Source organism: Cetorhinus maximus, chromosome 28 (genome assembly GCF_964194155.1).
Source record: "Cetorhinus maximus chromosome 28, sCetMax3.hap1.1, whole genome shotgun sequence".
Lineage (NCBI taxonomy): Eukaryota > Metazoa > Chordata > Chondrichthyes > Lamniformes > Cetorhinidae > Cetorhinus > Cetorhinus maximus.
Window position 1 is genome coordinate 14,777,050 of NC_135906.1, and position 12,928 is coordinate 14,789,977.

The 12,928-nt window shown below is 43.9% G+C and overlaps 1 protein-coding gene across 4 annotated transcripts in view; it reads right to left on the bottom strand.

The window, feature by feature from the left end:
• The window catches only part of LOC144668820 (adhesion G protein-coupled receptor E3-like), a 57,425-nt gene that overhangs the window by 30,175 nt on the left and 14,322 nt on the right, over window positions 1-12,928 (bottom strand). For 3 of the 4 annotated variants that reach the window (XM_078531196.1, XM_078531198.1, XM_078531195.1), the window contains 6 exons: window positions 9,421-9,561; window positions 8,591-8,722; window positions 7,639-7,727; window positions 5,043-5,141; window positions 2,765-2,942; window positions 1,215-1,334 (listed from right to left, as the gene is read on the bottom strand). In XM_078531196.1, coding sequence (XP_078387322.1) covers window positions 1,215-1,334; window positions 2,765-2,942; window positions 5,043-5,141; window positions 7,639-7,727; window positions 8,591-8,722; window positions 9,421-9,561 — 759 coding nt within the window. The remainder of the gene's footprint in view (window positions 1-1,214; window positions 1,335-2,764; window positions 2,943-5,042; window positions 5,142-7,638; window positions 7,728-8,590; window positions 8,723-9,420; window positions 9,562-12,928) is intronic. The other variant, XM_078531197.1, reaches the window with a different exon arrangement.

A 12,928-nucleotide genomic window follows, 5' to 3' on the forward strand; every position in this document is an offset into this window, starting at 1 on the left:
GTCTTGAAAAATATGTAGTTGTAAATACAATATGTATAGCTGAGTTAAAGGGGGAGGAATGTAGTAATTATGGTTTTATTTAGTGTAATGTACCTTTAAGAATAATACTTGTTAAGGAAGATCACATGATCTGTAGTAACCAATAGGAGAGTAGCGCGGGCTACCTCAGCAGTCAGTGTAGAGTTAGAGTTGGAGTTGAAAGCATAAATCTAGTTGCTGCTGAGCATATTGTAAATAAACTTAATGTTTCCACCCAAAAAGTGTCTTCAGATCAACTCTATCATTAATAGCACAACTCGGCCACCCGACAAGCCTTGCTAAGCTGTGGCACAACCTTTCGTGATTAGTTTACTTGTACTCCAAGATCCCTTTGTTCCTCTTCCCCACCTAGACCTGCACCTTCCAAATAATAAGTGACCTTCCTATTCTCCCTATCAAAATGCACTACCTCACATTTTTTTTGTGTTGAACTTCATTCGCCAATTATTTGCCCATTTGTTCATGTCCTCCTGTAATTTGTCGGGGTCCTCCGACTATTGACTATTCTGCCTTCCCCACCCTACCAAATTTGGTGTGATGTGCAAATTTAGAAATTGTATTTTTGATTCCAAAGTCCAAATCATTCATGTGAATTGTGAACAGCAGTTGTCCCACCACTGATCCTTGTGGAATGTCACTTCCTACTTTCTGCCACTTTGAATAACTACTCTTTGCTCCCACTCTCAGCTTCTGATCTTGAAACCATTTCTGCCTATCTTTACCTCACAAAAAATCGATCAATCATTTTGTCCCCTAGCATCCACTGCCTTTTTGGGGAGAGAATTTCAGGTTTTCACCAGCCTTTGTGTGAAAATGTGCTTCCTGATTTAGCTCCTGACGGGGGAATTTTCCGGTCAAAATTCCCGCCTGAAGTTAACTGACCTTTTGCTGTCCCGTCAAATTTTCTGTCCTGCCCGCGGTGATTCTTGCAGTGGGCAGGGCAGGAAAATCCCACCCTGAATGCATTAGGGCAAGTGACTAAAAGGTTGGTCAAAGAGGTAGGCTTTAAGGAGCGTCTTAAAGGAGGACAGAGAGGTGGAGAGGCAGAGAGGTTTGCGGAGGTCTTCATGCCCACAGACATTAATATAAGTCACCTTTATAAAAATGTGAAGCATTTCTAAACACGCAAGAACTGCAAAATACAAGTTGAGTTGAAAAAGAGCCAAAAATTTTACCAGAGTGCATTGCTCCGATGATTGTTTTCCAATATATCTCCATGGTGTTATTCCAGACATGCATTCTCACCAAGTCGTCCATGCTCATATTTTGCCCACCGGACACCTGGATCTCGAGAGCTAAGAGGAAAGATAAGACCCTGTGAAGTATGCAGTGTCAAAGAGGATTGTCCTGCCTCTCTCTCACATGTTTACCTTTCTCTATCGATGACTCTGGCCATCTCTAGTTTCACCTCTTTTCCACAAGTTTTTCATGCCTCCATTGATAACTTTATGGGCATCGTTCCTCTGAAATGCCTTGCTCAGGCTCTGTGGGAGCTCCACTTGATTCATTTGTGACTTTGCCACTTGGGTCTCAAGGTCCGAGGTTCAAACCTCATTCTGTGCTAACCCAGCTTACCTCCGTCAGGGCAGCCGCCAGGCTATAGTTGATGACAAAGTTCCCAGAATTGGGAGGGAGTCAATGAACCAGGGTTCCCGTTCCTCATTACCATCTTGTTAGGAGCATATAGGCACGTGGATGTTGGGTGCGAACTAGACAGAATCACTCTTACCTTTGAATCAGGAGATACTGAGTTCAGGCTACATTCCAGAGACCTGAGCACAGAATCCATGCTGACACATCATGATCTTCACAGCTTTCGCTGCCTCAGATTAGCCCAAAGCATTTTACAGCCAATGAAGCACACTTTGAAGTGTTGCCACTGTTGTAACGTAGGAAAGATGGCAGTCAATTTGCGCACAGCAAGCACCCATGAACAGCAATGAAATAACCTGAATGGCTAATCTGTTTTAGGTGTTAGTTCAGGGATAAATATTGGCCAGGATGACAGGGAGAACTCTCCTTCTCCTCTTCAAAATAGTGCCTTGGGATGTTTTATCTACCTGTGAGGGCAGAATGGGGTGGGCGGGGGGGAACCTCGGTTTACTGTCTCCGAAAGATGGCTGCTCCGACAATGCAGAGATCCCTCAGTACTGCAGTGGGGTCGTCAGCCTGGATCATGTGCTCAAGCCTCAGAAGAGGCAATAATACCATCCCCGGGCCACAGGTGATACAGGTGCAATTGAGGACATTGAGTGTGGCCTGAGGTTACGGTACAGAGAAACCTGTTCTCGATCAATATTCACACATGATTCACGCACTTTGCAACAACTTATATCACACAGCCACCAGAAGCTCGAAACCTGGCTGATAACAATCTCCTTAGCATTTCCGTTGCTGCAGAGATGAGATAATCCAGCACAGATCTTGTGTGAATGAGGGAACTTCCTTCAGATCCATGATTCGTTGCCACTGGTAAGACTTAACGTTTGTATTTGTTCCTCAAAATAAATTCTAGGAAATATGTTCTAAAGGCTATATCAGCTGTTTTTAATTGTTACATTTCTTTAGTTAACATGCCAAATGACTCTGGGGAAATTTCGACCCATAAAACATGAAATAAACCTTTCCATTGATTAAAAGCTAATTTTACAAACTCTTTCTGTGTCAACTCAACACCTACTGAGCACGATCAGATGGTTAGCATTTTTACCAAATAATATTTTACCAAAAGTGTCTTCTGATATTGTCTTTGCTCCTGCACTGGGCAAAGTCAAAGAAATAGCCATTGTCAAATTCTCCATGAGGTCCATGATGGCCGTTGCTACATTTAGCCGTTGAGTTACCTCCATGTTGGCCCACTGTGATTTCCTATTGAGAAGGTCATTTACAAATTCTGTGATGGCCTAAGGATAGAAAGAAAACTGCCCTGTGAGTTAATTGATCTGTTTTCTTCCCCTCACTTCTATTCATTTTCCCTGTTCTCTCATTCCTTTTCTTTCTCCCTATCCCTTCTCCCCTTTCCTTCTTTATTTATCTCCCACACAAACATGTGAATTAGCAGGAGTTGGACACTCGGTCCCTCGAACCTGCTTTGCCTTCAATAGGATCCTTGGCTGATCTGATTGTAACCTCAACCCCACATTCCCACCTACCCCCAATAACCTTCTACCCCCTTGCTTATCAAGAATCTATCTAGCACTGCCTTAATATATTCAGAAATTCTACTTCCACTGCCTTCCAAAGGCTCAAGCCTCTGAGAGGAAAAATTTCTCCTCATCCCTGTCTTAAGTGGCCAACCCCTTATTTTAAAACAGTGACCCCCTAGTTCTAGATTCTTCCACAAGAGGAAACACCCTCTCCACAACCATCCTGTCAAGACCCCTCAGGATCTTATCTGTTTCAATCAAGTTGCCTCTTAATCTCCTAAACTCCAGTGGATACAAGCCTAGCCTGTCCAACCTTTCCTCATAAGGCAACCCGCCCATTCCCGGTATTAGTCTAGTAAACCTTGTTTGGACTGTTTTCAACACACTTACATCCTTCTTTAAATAAGGTGACCAATACTGTACACAGTACTCCAGATGTGCTCTCATTAGTGCCCTGTATAACTGAAGCACAACCTCCCTACTTTTGTATTTAATTTCCCTTACAATAAAGGATAACATTCTATTAATTTTCCTAATTACTTGCTTCAGCCACTGACTAACCTTTTGTGATTCATGCACTAGGACACCCAGATCCCTCTGCATCTCAGAGCTCTGCAATCTCTCAACATTTAGATAATATGCTTCTTCTTTATTCTTCCTGCCAAAATGGACAATGTCACATTTTCCCACATTATACTCTATTTGCCAGATCCTTTTGCCCACTCATTTAACCTATTTATATCCCTTTGTAGTCTCCTTATGCCCTCTTTACAACTTACTTCCTACCTATCTTTGTGACTTCAGCAAATTTAGCAACCATTCCTTCAGTCCCTTCATTAAAGTCATTTATATAAATTGTAAAAAGTTGAGGCCCCAGCATTGATCTCTGTGGCACACCACTCATCACATCTTGCCAATGAGAAAATGATCTATTTATACCTACTCTCTGTTTCCTGTTAGCTTGCCAATCTTCTATCCATTCCAATATGTTACCCTCTATATCATGAGCTTTTATTTTCCACAATAACTTTTGATGTGGCACTCACATCTCCTTTTCGCACATTCCCTCTCCTCTGATTCTCTTGCAATCCTTCTCTCCTGTTCTTGCTTTCTTCATCATTCCTTCTGTTTCCCACTCCCCTCCCCCCATTTCTCCCAGCCCCCTGTGACTGCCAATTACCTGCCTCAAAAAAATGGGGTTAAAGTCCCTCTCTCTCATGACCCCATGCCTGCCTGACATCCTGGCCCCTGCCTCATTAGCAGTCTGTGACTTGAATGCTCCTTCCACATCAATGACCAGCTTCATGCCCTGGTTAGTCCAATGCTGCAGGAAGGTTTGATGGGTTCTTGCAACCTATACAGTGATGGGACCACCCGCACTCATGGGACATGAGCATCTTGTTGGATGTCGACCCAGCATACTGAACTGGAGATCCAGTCTCCACTCAGGAGAACTGCCGGGACTGCCTACACCCCTTGGCCGGGAGATGGGAACAATACCACTAAGCCAAGACTCTGCTCCAGGATGGTAGCCATAAGAAGCCCATTGTAAATGATAAATTATAAAGCCCAGATTTTGATATCTACATGAGCAGGAGGGGTGGGCTTTCTTCTGAATCATTTCCTCCTAACATTAGTGTTCTGTAGATACTGTTGGGAAGGTACCTTCAATTTGATTTTATCCCCTTTGGTGTAGCCTTCTCAATTACAGCAACAACTTTTACTTACGTAGTGCCTTTAACGTAGTAAAATGTCCTGAGGCAGTTCACAGGGTTATGATCTCAGTAAAGCAGGGGTGGGAAACCAGATCCATTACGCTTTTCAGAATAAAAAAATACCAGGCCTGTAATTCCTTACCTGGGTGTCGTTTGCGACACTGAAATTCTGACAGACTTTGCCAAGGAATCGGCGAGCTGATTCCAATATGGAGCAGGACCCATTATCCGAGGAGTTTGACTGGACAGGGGAAACAGGACAACAGGTAAACAGCAACCTTTCTCAATGATAACCGTAACTGGGGAAGGCAACCTAGAAAACCTGCCAAATGTGTTCCCTAGTTCCCTAGAACAAAAGCCTTGAGCATCAACTTAACATCGTCTAGAAACAGAGGATGCAAAATTCCTTGGGTCACAGCTCCAATGCTTGCACCAGGTGATGACGTCTGGCACTACCCACTGGAGTTCATATGATCAGTGAGAGGGCACCTCATTGGCATGGGATCGTGGGCAAGCAACTCCGATAGAAAGATTTGCATTTACATAGTGCCTCAGGGCATTCCAAACTTTACACCCAATGAATTAATTTTGTCACAGTTGTAATGTAGGAAAAGTGGCAGCCAATTTGCACACAGTGAGTTCGCACAAACAACAAAGCAACAAATTATTAGATAATGTGCTTTTTAATTGTTGTGTTGAGGAATAAATATTGAATCGGACACCGGGAAGAGCGTCCCTGCTTATTCTCCAGAAGTGCCATGGTAACCTTTATTCCACCCAAAAGGGAAGACTGGGTATGAGTTTAACATCTCATCTGAAAGCCTAGTTTAAACCAAGAAAATTTGAACCTCGGTTTCCCAGGTCCCTTTCCACCAAATGGGTTGGTGGGGTGGGGGTGGGTTGTGGGGGACGGTGGTGGGTTGGGGGTGGTGGGGGGCGGGGGGGTGCTAAAGATGATAAATCCTCACCTATTTGGGAGTCCCAGGCCTCAACTCCCTCAAGTCTGAGGTTGGCAATCTCCTATACTCTTATTGCTTATTAATGCCAGGCTTGACACTTCTCCGTGCAGGTTGGTCATTCAGTGTAGTATGGAGGGAGTGCTGCAGTGTTAGCGGTACCGCCTTTCAGATGAAACTTTAAACCAAGGCCCCATCTGCCACCTCAGGCGGGGGTAAAGATTAACACAGCGCTATCCTTGGAAGAGCAGGGGAGCTTTCCCTGGTGTCTTGGCCAATGTTTATCCCTCAACCAACATTACTAGAACAAATTATCTGGCCATCATCATCCTGCTGTTTGTGGGAGCTTGCTGTGCACATATTGGCTGCCACATTTCTTACTCTGACTATGCTTCAAAAGTGGCAAGGCGCTTTCACATATCTCTGGGTTCTTGGGTGATCTGTAAATGTAAGCGTTTCCTTTTCTCTCTCTCTCTCTCATCTACAGGAACAAATGTTTTTCCACCTTAAACAATGCTAAGTAACATGTTAAAATTGTTAATAGTGGCTACAGAAGAGGAAGAAAGAAAGCTGTGAAGAACTTCAGGACAAATCTCTTAACTCAGAGAATAGTAAAAATGTGGAACTTGCTACCATATGGGGAGATATACAGCATTCAAGGGGAAGGATGTGGTGATAGGGCGTGTGACAGTAAGTAGAAAGGAAGGTCACATGGGGCATTGGCACCAACATAGGCTTGTTGGACCAGTGCATTTCTACGTAAAATGGATATCAGTTTGGGAGTGTAGGTGAAAAAAAAACAGTCATATGAATTCAGGGCAAGAGATTGACAGTACTACACTTTGCAATGAAATGACCCGATCCGAGAAAGCAACTTTTTTTCTGAACTAAGCCTCATCAAGCCGCGAGAGGAAAATAACAGTGGATATAGCAGGCCAGCCAGAGACGCAGGCCTTGAAACGAGATATGTGTTCTAGCAAAATATAAATATCTTTTCCTCAAAAATTGACTATAAAGGGCTTCACATAATGGAAAATTACAGGAGAAAGCAATAAAAAAAATGGATAACTTTCTGGGACAGGAACAAATCATGGTTTAAACAAAAGGCCACAGACTATAATTGGGTATTGTGCTTTTAAAAGAAGCTTCATAGGATAGTATGGCCTATCAACATAATAAACTGATCCCATCCCCTCAAAAAAGGGCATAGAAGATTGAACACATCGGAGACCTGCCCTGCAGTCGAAGGAAGATCCTGTTAATTGCCAGAAAGGGATTTCGGAGAGAGCGAGGGAGAGACGGGGAAAGACCGACTGGTTATCGGAAAAAGACTTCAACCACAGGGGCCAGATACTACTGGTGATTGTAGGACCACAGTTAAAAGCGTATTTGAGCTAGATATTGGTGAAGTGTTTACTTGCTGGAAGTAATTAACTGATTTGAACCTTCTGATGCTAGACAACAGTGAAGAGTTGATTTGTTGGGAGTGACTAAGCAGTAGGAGGCAGTTGCTGATTTAAAAAAAAACTATTTTTCCTTTCATTGCCTTTCTTCAACCCATTAAACCTGTAAACCCTTTCTGTAACCATTATAATTTTCCAGCAACCCAATTCAAATCTGTGTTCATGTTGTGAATTAACCCTCTCAAGTGAGTCAATTTGTAATTCTCCTGTAAGACGCGGGTCGAAATAACTATAAGTAGGGTGCTCCATTAAACATAAGAACACCTACAGGAGCTGGCAAAAGAGTGCAGCTGGAAACAGGACAAAATGGGTCACATACCTGTGCTAGGGTTTCTGAATGCTTCAGGCCACATCCTACAAGAATGGAATTCTCCTGCTTTTCAGCATTAGGACAGTTAAGAGGTGGCTCTGTAGAAATTAAAACAGTTAAGATATTTCTCTACGCCAATGCCCATTGGCAAACTCTGCCATTTTCCTACTACAGTTTTTTAATGCCCACCTGAACAGGCGGAGAGGACCTCAGTTTAGCAGCTTATCCAAAAGGATGCTCCTCCAACAGTGCAGCACTCCATCAGTGCAGCACTGGGGCATCAATATAGATTCCACTCAAGTCCTAGCATGGTGGTTGACAGCACGACCTTCTGAGCCAGAGGTGCGAGTGGTAATAAGTGAGCCAGCCTTACGTACGCTGGTGTCTGAGTTGACACCACAGCATAGTAATTGGTGTGCGGTGTGCCTGATTTTTAAGCATAACACTGGCACAAACTACACTAACAAACCACCTTAGGGGTTGGTCCTACTGCTATATTTTAGGCATCCTTCTTCAGGCATCCATTAAGCTCTGTAAGTCTGTCAATGAGGGGTCTAATGGCTGCAGGAAGAGCCCTATGTAAAATTTGCACCAAAGGGCCTAACACAAGATTTTTGGCAACTGTCAACTAGGTGAACTGAATTTTAACATGTTTCCGTCAGCATCCCTCCACCCGTCCCAGTACTGACCTCAAGGTCAATGCCAGTTTGCCAAAATTGGAGAGCTGCCTGTGGAGATGCAACAAGCCCCGAAGATGAGGCCTTAGGCCCAATTTCCTAGCTCTCGGGCCTCTATGGTTAGACAGAGAGCTACCCATACAGCAGGAGTCTGGGCCTATTAATGGACTCAAACTAATTTCAGCCCCTATGTACACAGCACTCTCCCCTCTCTCCGCCCACCCCATCTCTAGCCCCGGTGACCGTTTATACGCTGCTCTTTCTGTGTCAATGATTAATTTTACCTTTGCAGGTGTTTTGTGTCTTTCCTGGCTCTGGGTGAAATCCTGCGTGACAGATACAATGGTAACTCCCAACGGAGTTGTAACAGGTTGCGTTCCTGCCGCACGCGCCTTCATCCTCACACTCATTCACATCTGCAGCGAAGAGGAACAGAAATCACATCACCCGCTATATGTACAGAGCCAGACTGAAGGGGAGATGCTACGTGGACTCCCACATAGCTCGGTGCTTGGATCTCTTGTTGTTTATAATCTACATACGGAGAACTTACAGCACAGAACTAGGCCATTTGGTCTGATGGGTTGACGCTGGTCATTATGCTTCACACGAGCCTTTTCCAACCCTACTTTGTCTCACCCTATCAACATATAGGTCTGAATTTTTCGCTTGGTGTGAGGGCGTGTGCTCTACATGCTCAAGCATAAAATAGCGCTTGATGACGTCGGGCAAGTGTCCCGATGTCATCGCGCACTCACGCGATATTTCGGTCGGCGGGCGGGCGCTAAACTCAGAAGCGCACCCGCCGACAATTAAGAGGGCTGTTAACCCCATTAATGGCTCAATTAACTGTGATTTTCCGCTGCCTGTCCAACCTTACGGACCAGGTCACTGGGGAGAACTCCCCTGCTCTTCTTTGAATAATACCAGCATTGTTGTCCACCTCAGAGGGCAGACAGAATGTCTCACATAAAAGACAGCACACCTGGCAGTGCAGCACTCCCTTAGGAGTCAGCCTGGAGTATGTGCTCAAGCCTCTGGAGTGGGCACCCACAGATTCTGACTCAGAGCCACAGCTGACACAACGCTGCTCCGGAAAGAGTAAACTCCTCACCTTCACACTTTGCTCCATCAGAAAATCCAGAATTCCCAGCGGATGATTTGAATCCGCTAGGGCAGGAGCATTTGAATGATCCTGGTGTATTTTTACATACTGCCTGAGGGCCACAGGGAGAAGAATCGCACTCATTGATATCTGTAAAACAGAAATGGCGGAAGTTCCGCACAATGGGTAATAAGCTTTTCCCTCTTCTACAAGTGCATTGTATTTTACAACCAACCAAAGATAATCATAAACTGTAAGAGTTTGATATCAAACAATCTTGATCTTCAGTCACTTAGTAGTACAGAACTTGAATATTTCTGAAGAGAGAGACATGTTGTCAAAGCATTTCATCTTTTCATTCATCAAGACAAATGCAAGAATGCCAAATTTCAAACAATCACAACAATTTATACTGTATGAGAAAAGGGTGTTGATTGGTTGGCAAGTTAGCTCTGATTGGCTGAGGCATTGACATGGAGAAAGCAATGGAGAACTATAGGCTCCTCAAGCTCCCGATCTTGACATTATATCCCTGTAAGAATGGGCCTATAGCACAAAAATGGCCTCAATTTTGTCCCTCTCTTTTTCAAGTGTCACCTTCATGTCTGATGGGGATAGGGGTAGAGGAGGGGGCAGGATTGTTTCAGTATCTGAGGAGTCGTGAATGGTGCTGAGCATTGTGCAATCACCCCCAGCGAACATCCCCACTTCTGACCTTATGATGGAAGGAAGGTCGTTGATGAAGCAGCTGAAGATGGCTGGGCCTAGGATACTAGAATGATAACTGTGCATTAGAGGGTTAATTAATTAGTACTGTCATTACTAGAACTAGACTTGTACTCCCTAGTGTATAGCTTATGAAGGGGTGACCTAATTAAGATATTTAAGATAATCAAAGGAATTGGTAGGGTGGATAGAGAGAAACTATTTCCTCTGTTAGCAAAGTCCAGGACAAGGAGGCACAATGTTAACTGAGATTGATAGATTTTTGTTAGAACGTAAGAATATAAAAAATCAGATCACGAGTAGACCATATAGCCCAGTCGAGCCTGCTCCACCATTCAATACGATGATGACTGATCTTTGGCCTCAACTCCACTGTCCTGCCAGGTCCCTCAAAGGATCCAAAAAAATCTCAGCCTGAAATATATTTAACAATGGAGCATGCAGAACCCTCTTGGGTAGAGAATTCCCAGGATTTATAACTCTTTGAGTGACGAACTTCCTCCTCATATCAGTTCAAAACGGTTGATTCTTTATCGTGGTTGGGGGCCGATCGCGGTTGGCGGTCCATTTCCCAACTGCTCCCGGGCCGGATGAGCTAAAAATTCAGGCCACAACTCTATTCCTTCCTCCCTCTTGTATTAATCCAGCTTCTCGTATGTACATCTAGCTTCAACTACTCCACACGGTAGCAAGCTCCACGTTTTAACCACTCTCTGGGTGAAGAGGTTCCTCCTGAACTCTTCATTGAATTTATTAGTGACCGTTGCATGACCACTATATTTTGACTCAGCCACAAGTGGAAATATCCTCTTTACTTCTAGCACAGAAAACCCTTTCAGAATCTTAAAGATATGTAATAGGTAATCTCTCAGCCTTCTCCTCTCTCGTGGAAAGAACCCCAGCCTGCTCAAATCCTTCCTGATAATTATAACCTTTCAGTTCAGATCGTACAAGTGGCTTGGATGGTGAAACTGTTGCTTTACTTGTCAGATATTCATTACGATCTGGTGAGCGGTAGAGCCAGGGGAAGTGATAAGTAGGTTTCCTCTTTGGGCAGGCTAATGGTAAGAAAATATTAGAATAATGACACATAAATTATTGCAGAGTTGTGGGAAATGAAGGAAAAAGATGCAGTAACCAATGTTACCAGGAGACATAGAAAGAACATTTATTTTTTTCTATGTCCAGACAATTTGATTAAAAGAGCTGATAATTCATTTGTGTTATTCATTTGTTTGTGGGCTGCGTGTGCCTCTGGCAATTCTCCATCCCCAATTGTCCTTGAGAAGGTGGTGGTGAGCTGCCCCCTTGAGCGGCTGCAGTCCACGTGGTGCAGGTACACCTACAGTGCTGTTAAGGAGAGAGATCCAGGATTGTGACCCAGCAACAGTGAAGGAACGGCGATACATTTCCAAGCCAGGATGGTGAGTGGCCTGGATGGGAACTTGGCTGTGAACTTTAGTTGTATATTAATTGTATTTAATTGTTTGTGTGTGTTGGACATTAACTGGGATTCACTTAAAGGAACAGACTGAAACAATGGTTTTTGGGTTGGGAGGTAGATGCTTGTTATATGTATCTCTGTAAATAAATGTTTATAAAAGCGTGCAATGATTGGCTCCACTTCACCACCTGGCTTTCTGGAAAGTAATAATGGTGTTCCCAAGTGCCTGCTGTTCTTGTCCTTCTGGGTGGTTGAGGTTGCAGGTTTGGAAGGTGCTGTTGAAGAAGCCCTGGCAAGTTGCTGCAGTGCATCTTGTAGATGGTACACACCGTAGCAACTGTGTGCATAGTTAAATGCTTAAGGTTTTATCCATTGGAGATATAATCAGAATAGCAGATAGCAAAATCTATCCCGCTCATGCTGCAATGAAGTAATGCAGGGGTTGTACTTCACATGGACTAGTGCATTCTGCCCAGTTAGTGTGGAATATGAATCGGAGAGGGTGCAGAGAGCAAAAATGGGTGATCAAAGATTGGAATGATATGTTAGTCTTGGGAGCAGAGACAAATGTGTTAGAGATGCCAGACTGGGAGGCTCAGGATACTGAGTGCACACTGCAGTCTCAGAGGTGCCATTGTTTGCATGAGGCATTAAACTAATAAACACTACTTATGATCCCAGCTGAGATTACCCCTGGGCAAGCCTGATCCCAGTGTGGAACCCAGTTTGATAGATCCTAACTTTTATTTGTTTGTTTAGATACATGGAGAGTAGCTACCGAACAGAGTCATGGGAGTCAGTTGATGTACTTTTATCAAAAGAATAAAATAATTATTAAGTAAGAGAAGATGAATAAAATACAATACTCTTTCACCCACAACTATACCTTTACAGATATATACAGATTTGTAAGGATAACACAAGTTACAAAAACTATCTTATACTTTAATGTTCACAGTAAGTACACAGTCCATGTTATTCTATGGCACCCAGTGGTCAGACACACCACACTCTGAAACCAAATGACAGATGCTGCCTCAACCTGATGCCATGTATCTCTCTCCACTCCCCCAGATGCTTGTTACCCCCGTGAGCTAACCGGTCTCACTGAACTCTGTCTTTCACATGAGGGTTTCCAATCTCCACTCTCCAAGAATTTGCTTTGGAATATCCTCCCAAATGGACACTTTCTCTCAGATGCCTTCCACAAAGGTTCACCTCCTGGGTTTCGAACTTTCCTTCTGATGTTCCTCTTCCCTGGGTCACCACATGCATTTGAGCTTTCTTCCATGCACTCTCTCTCACTGACTCAGCCATGCCAACAGGACACCACTGCTTCACATGCCC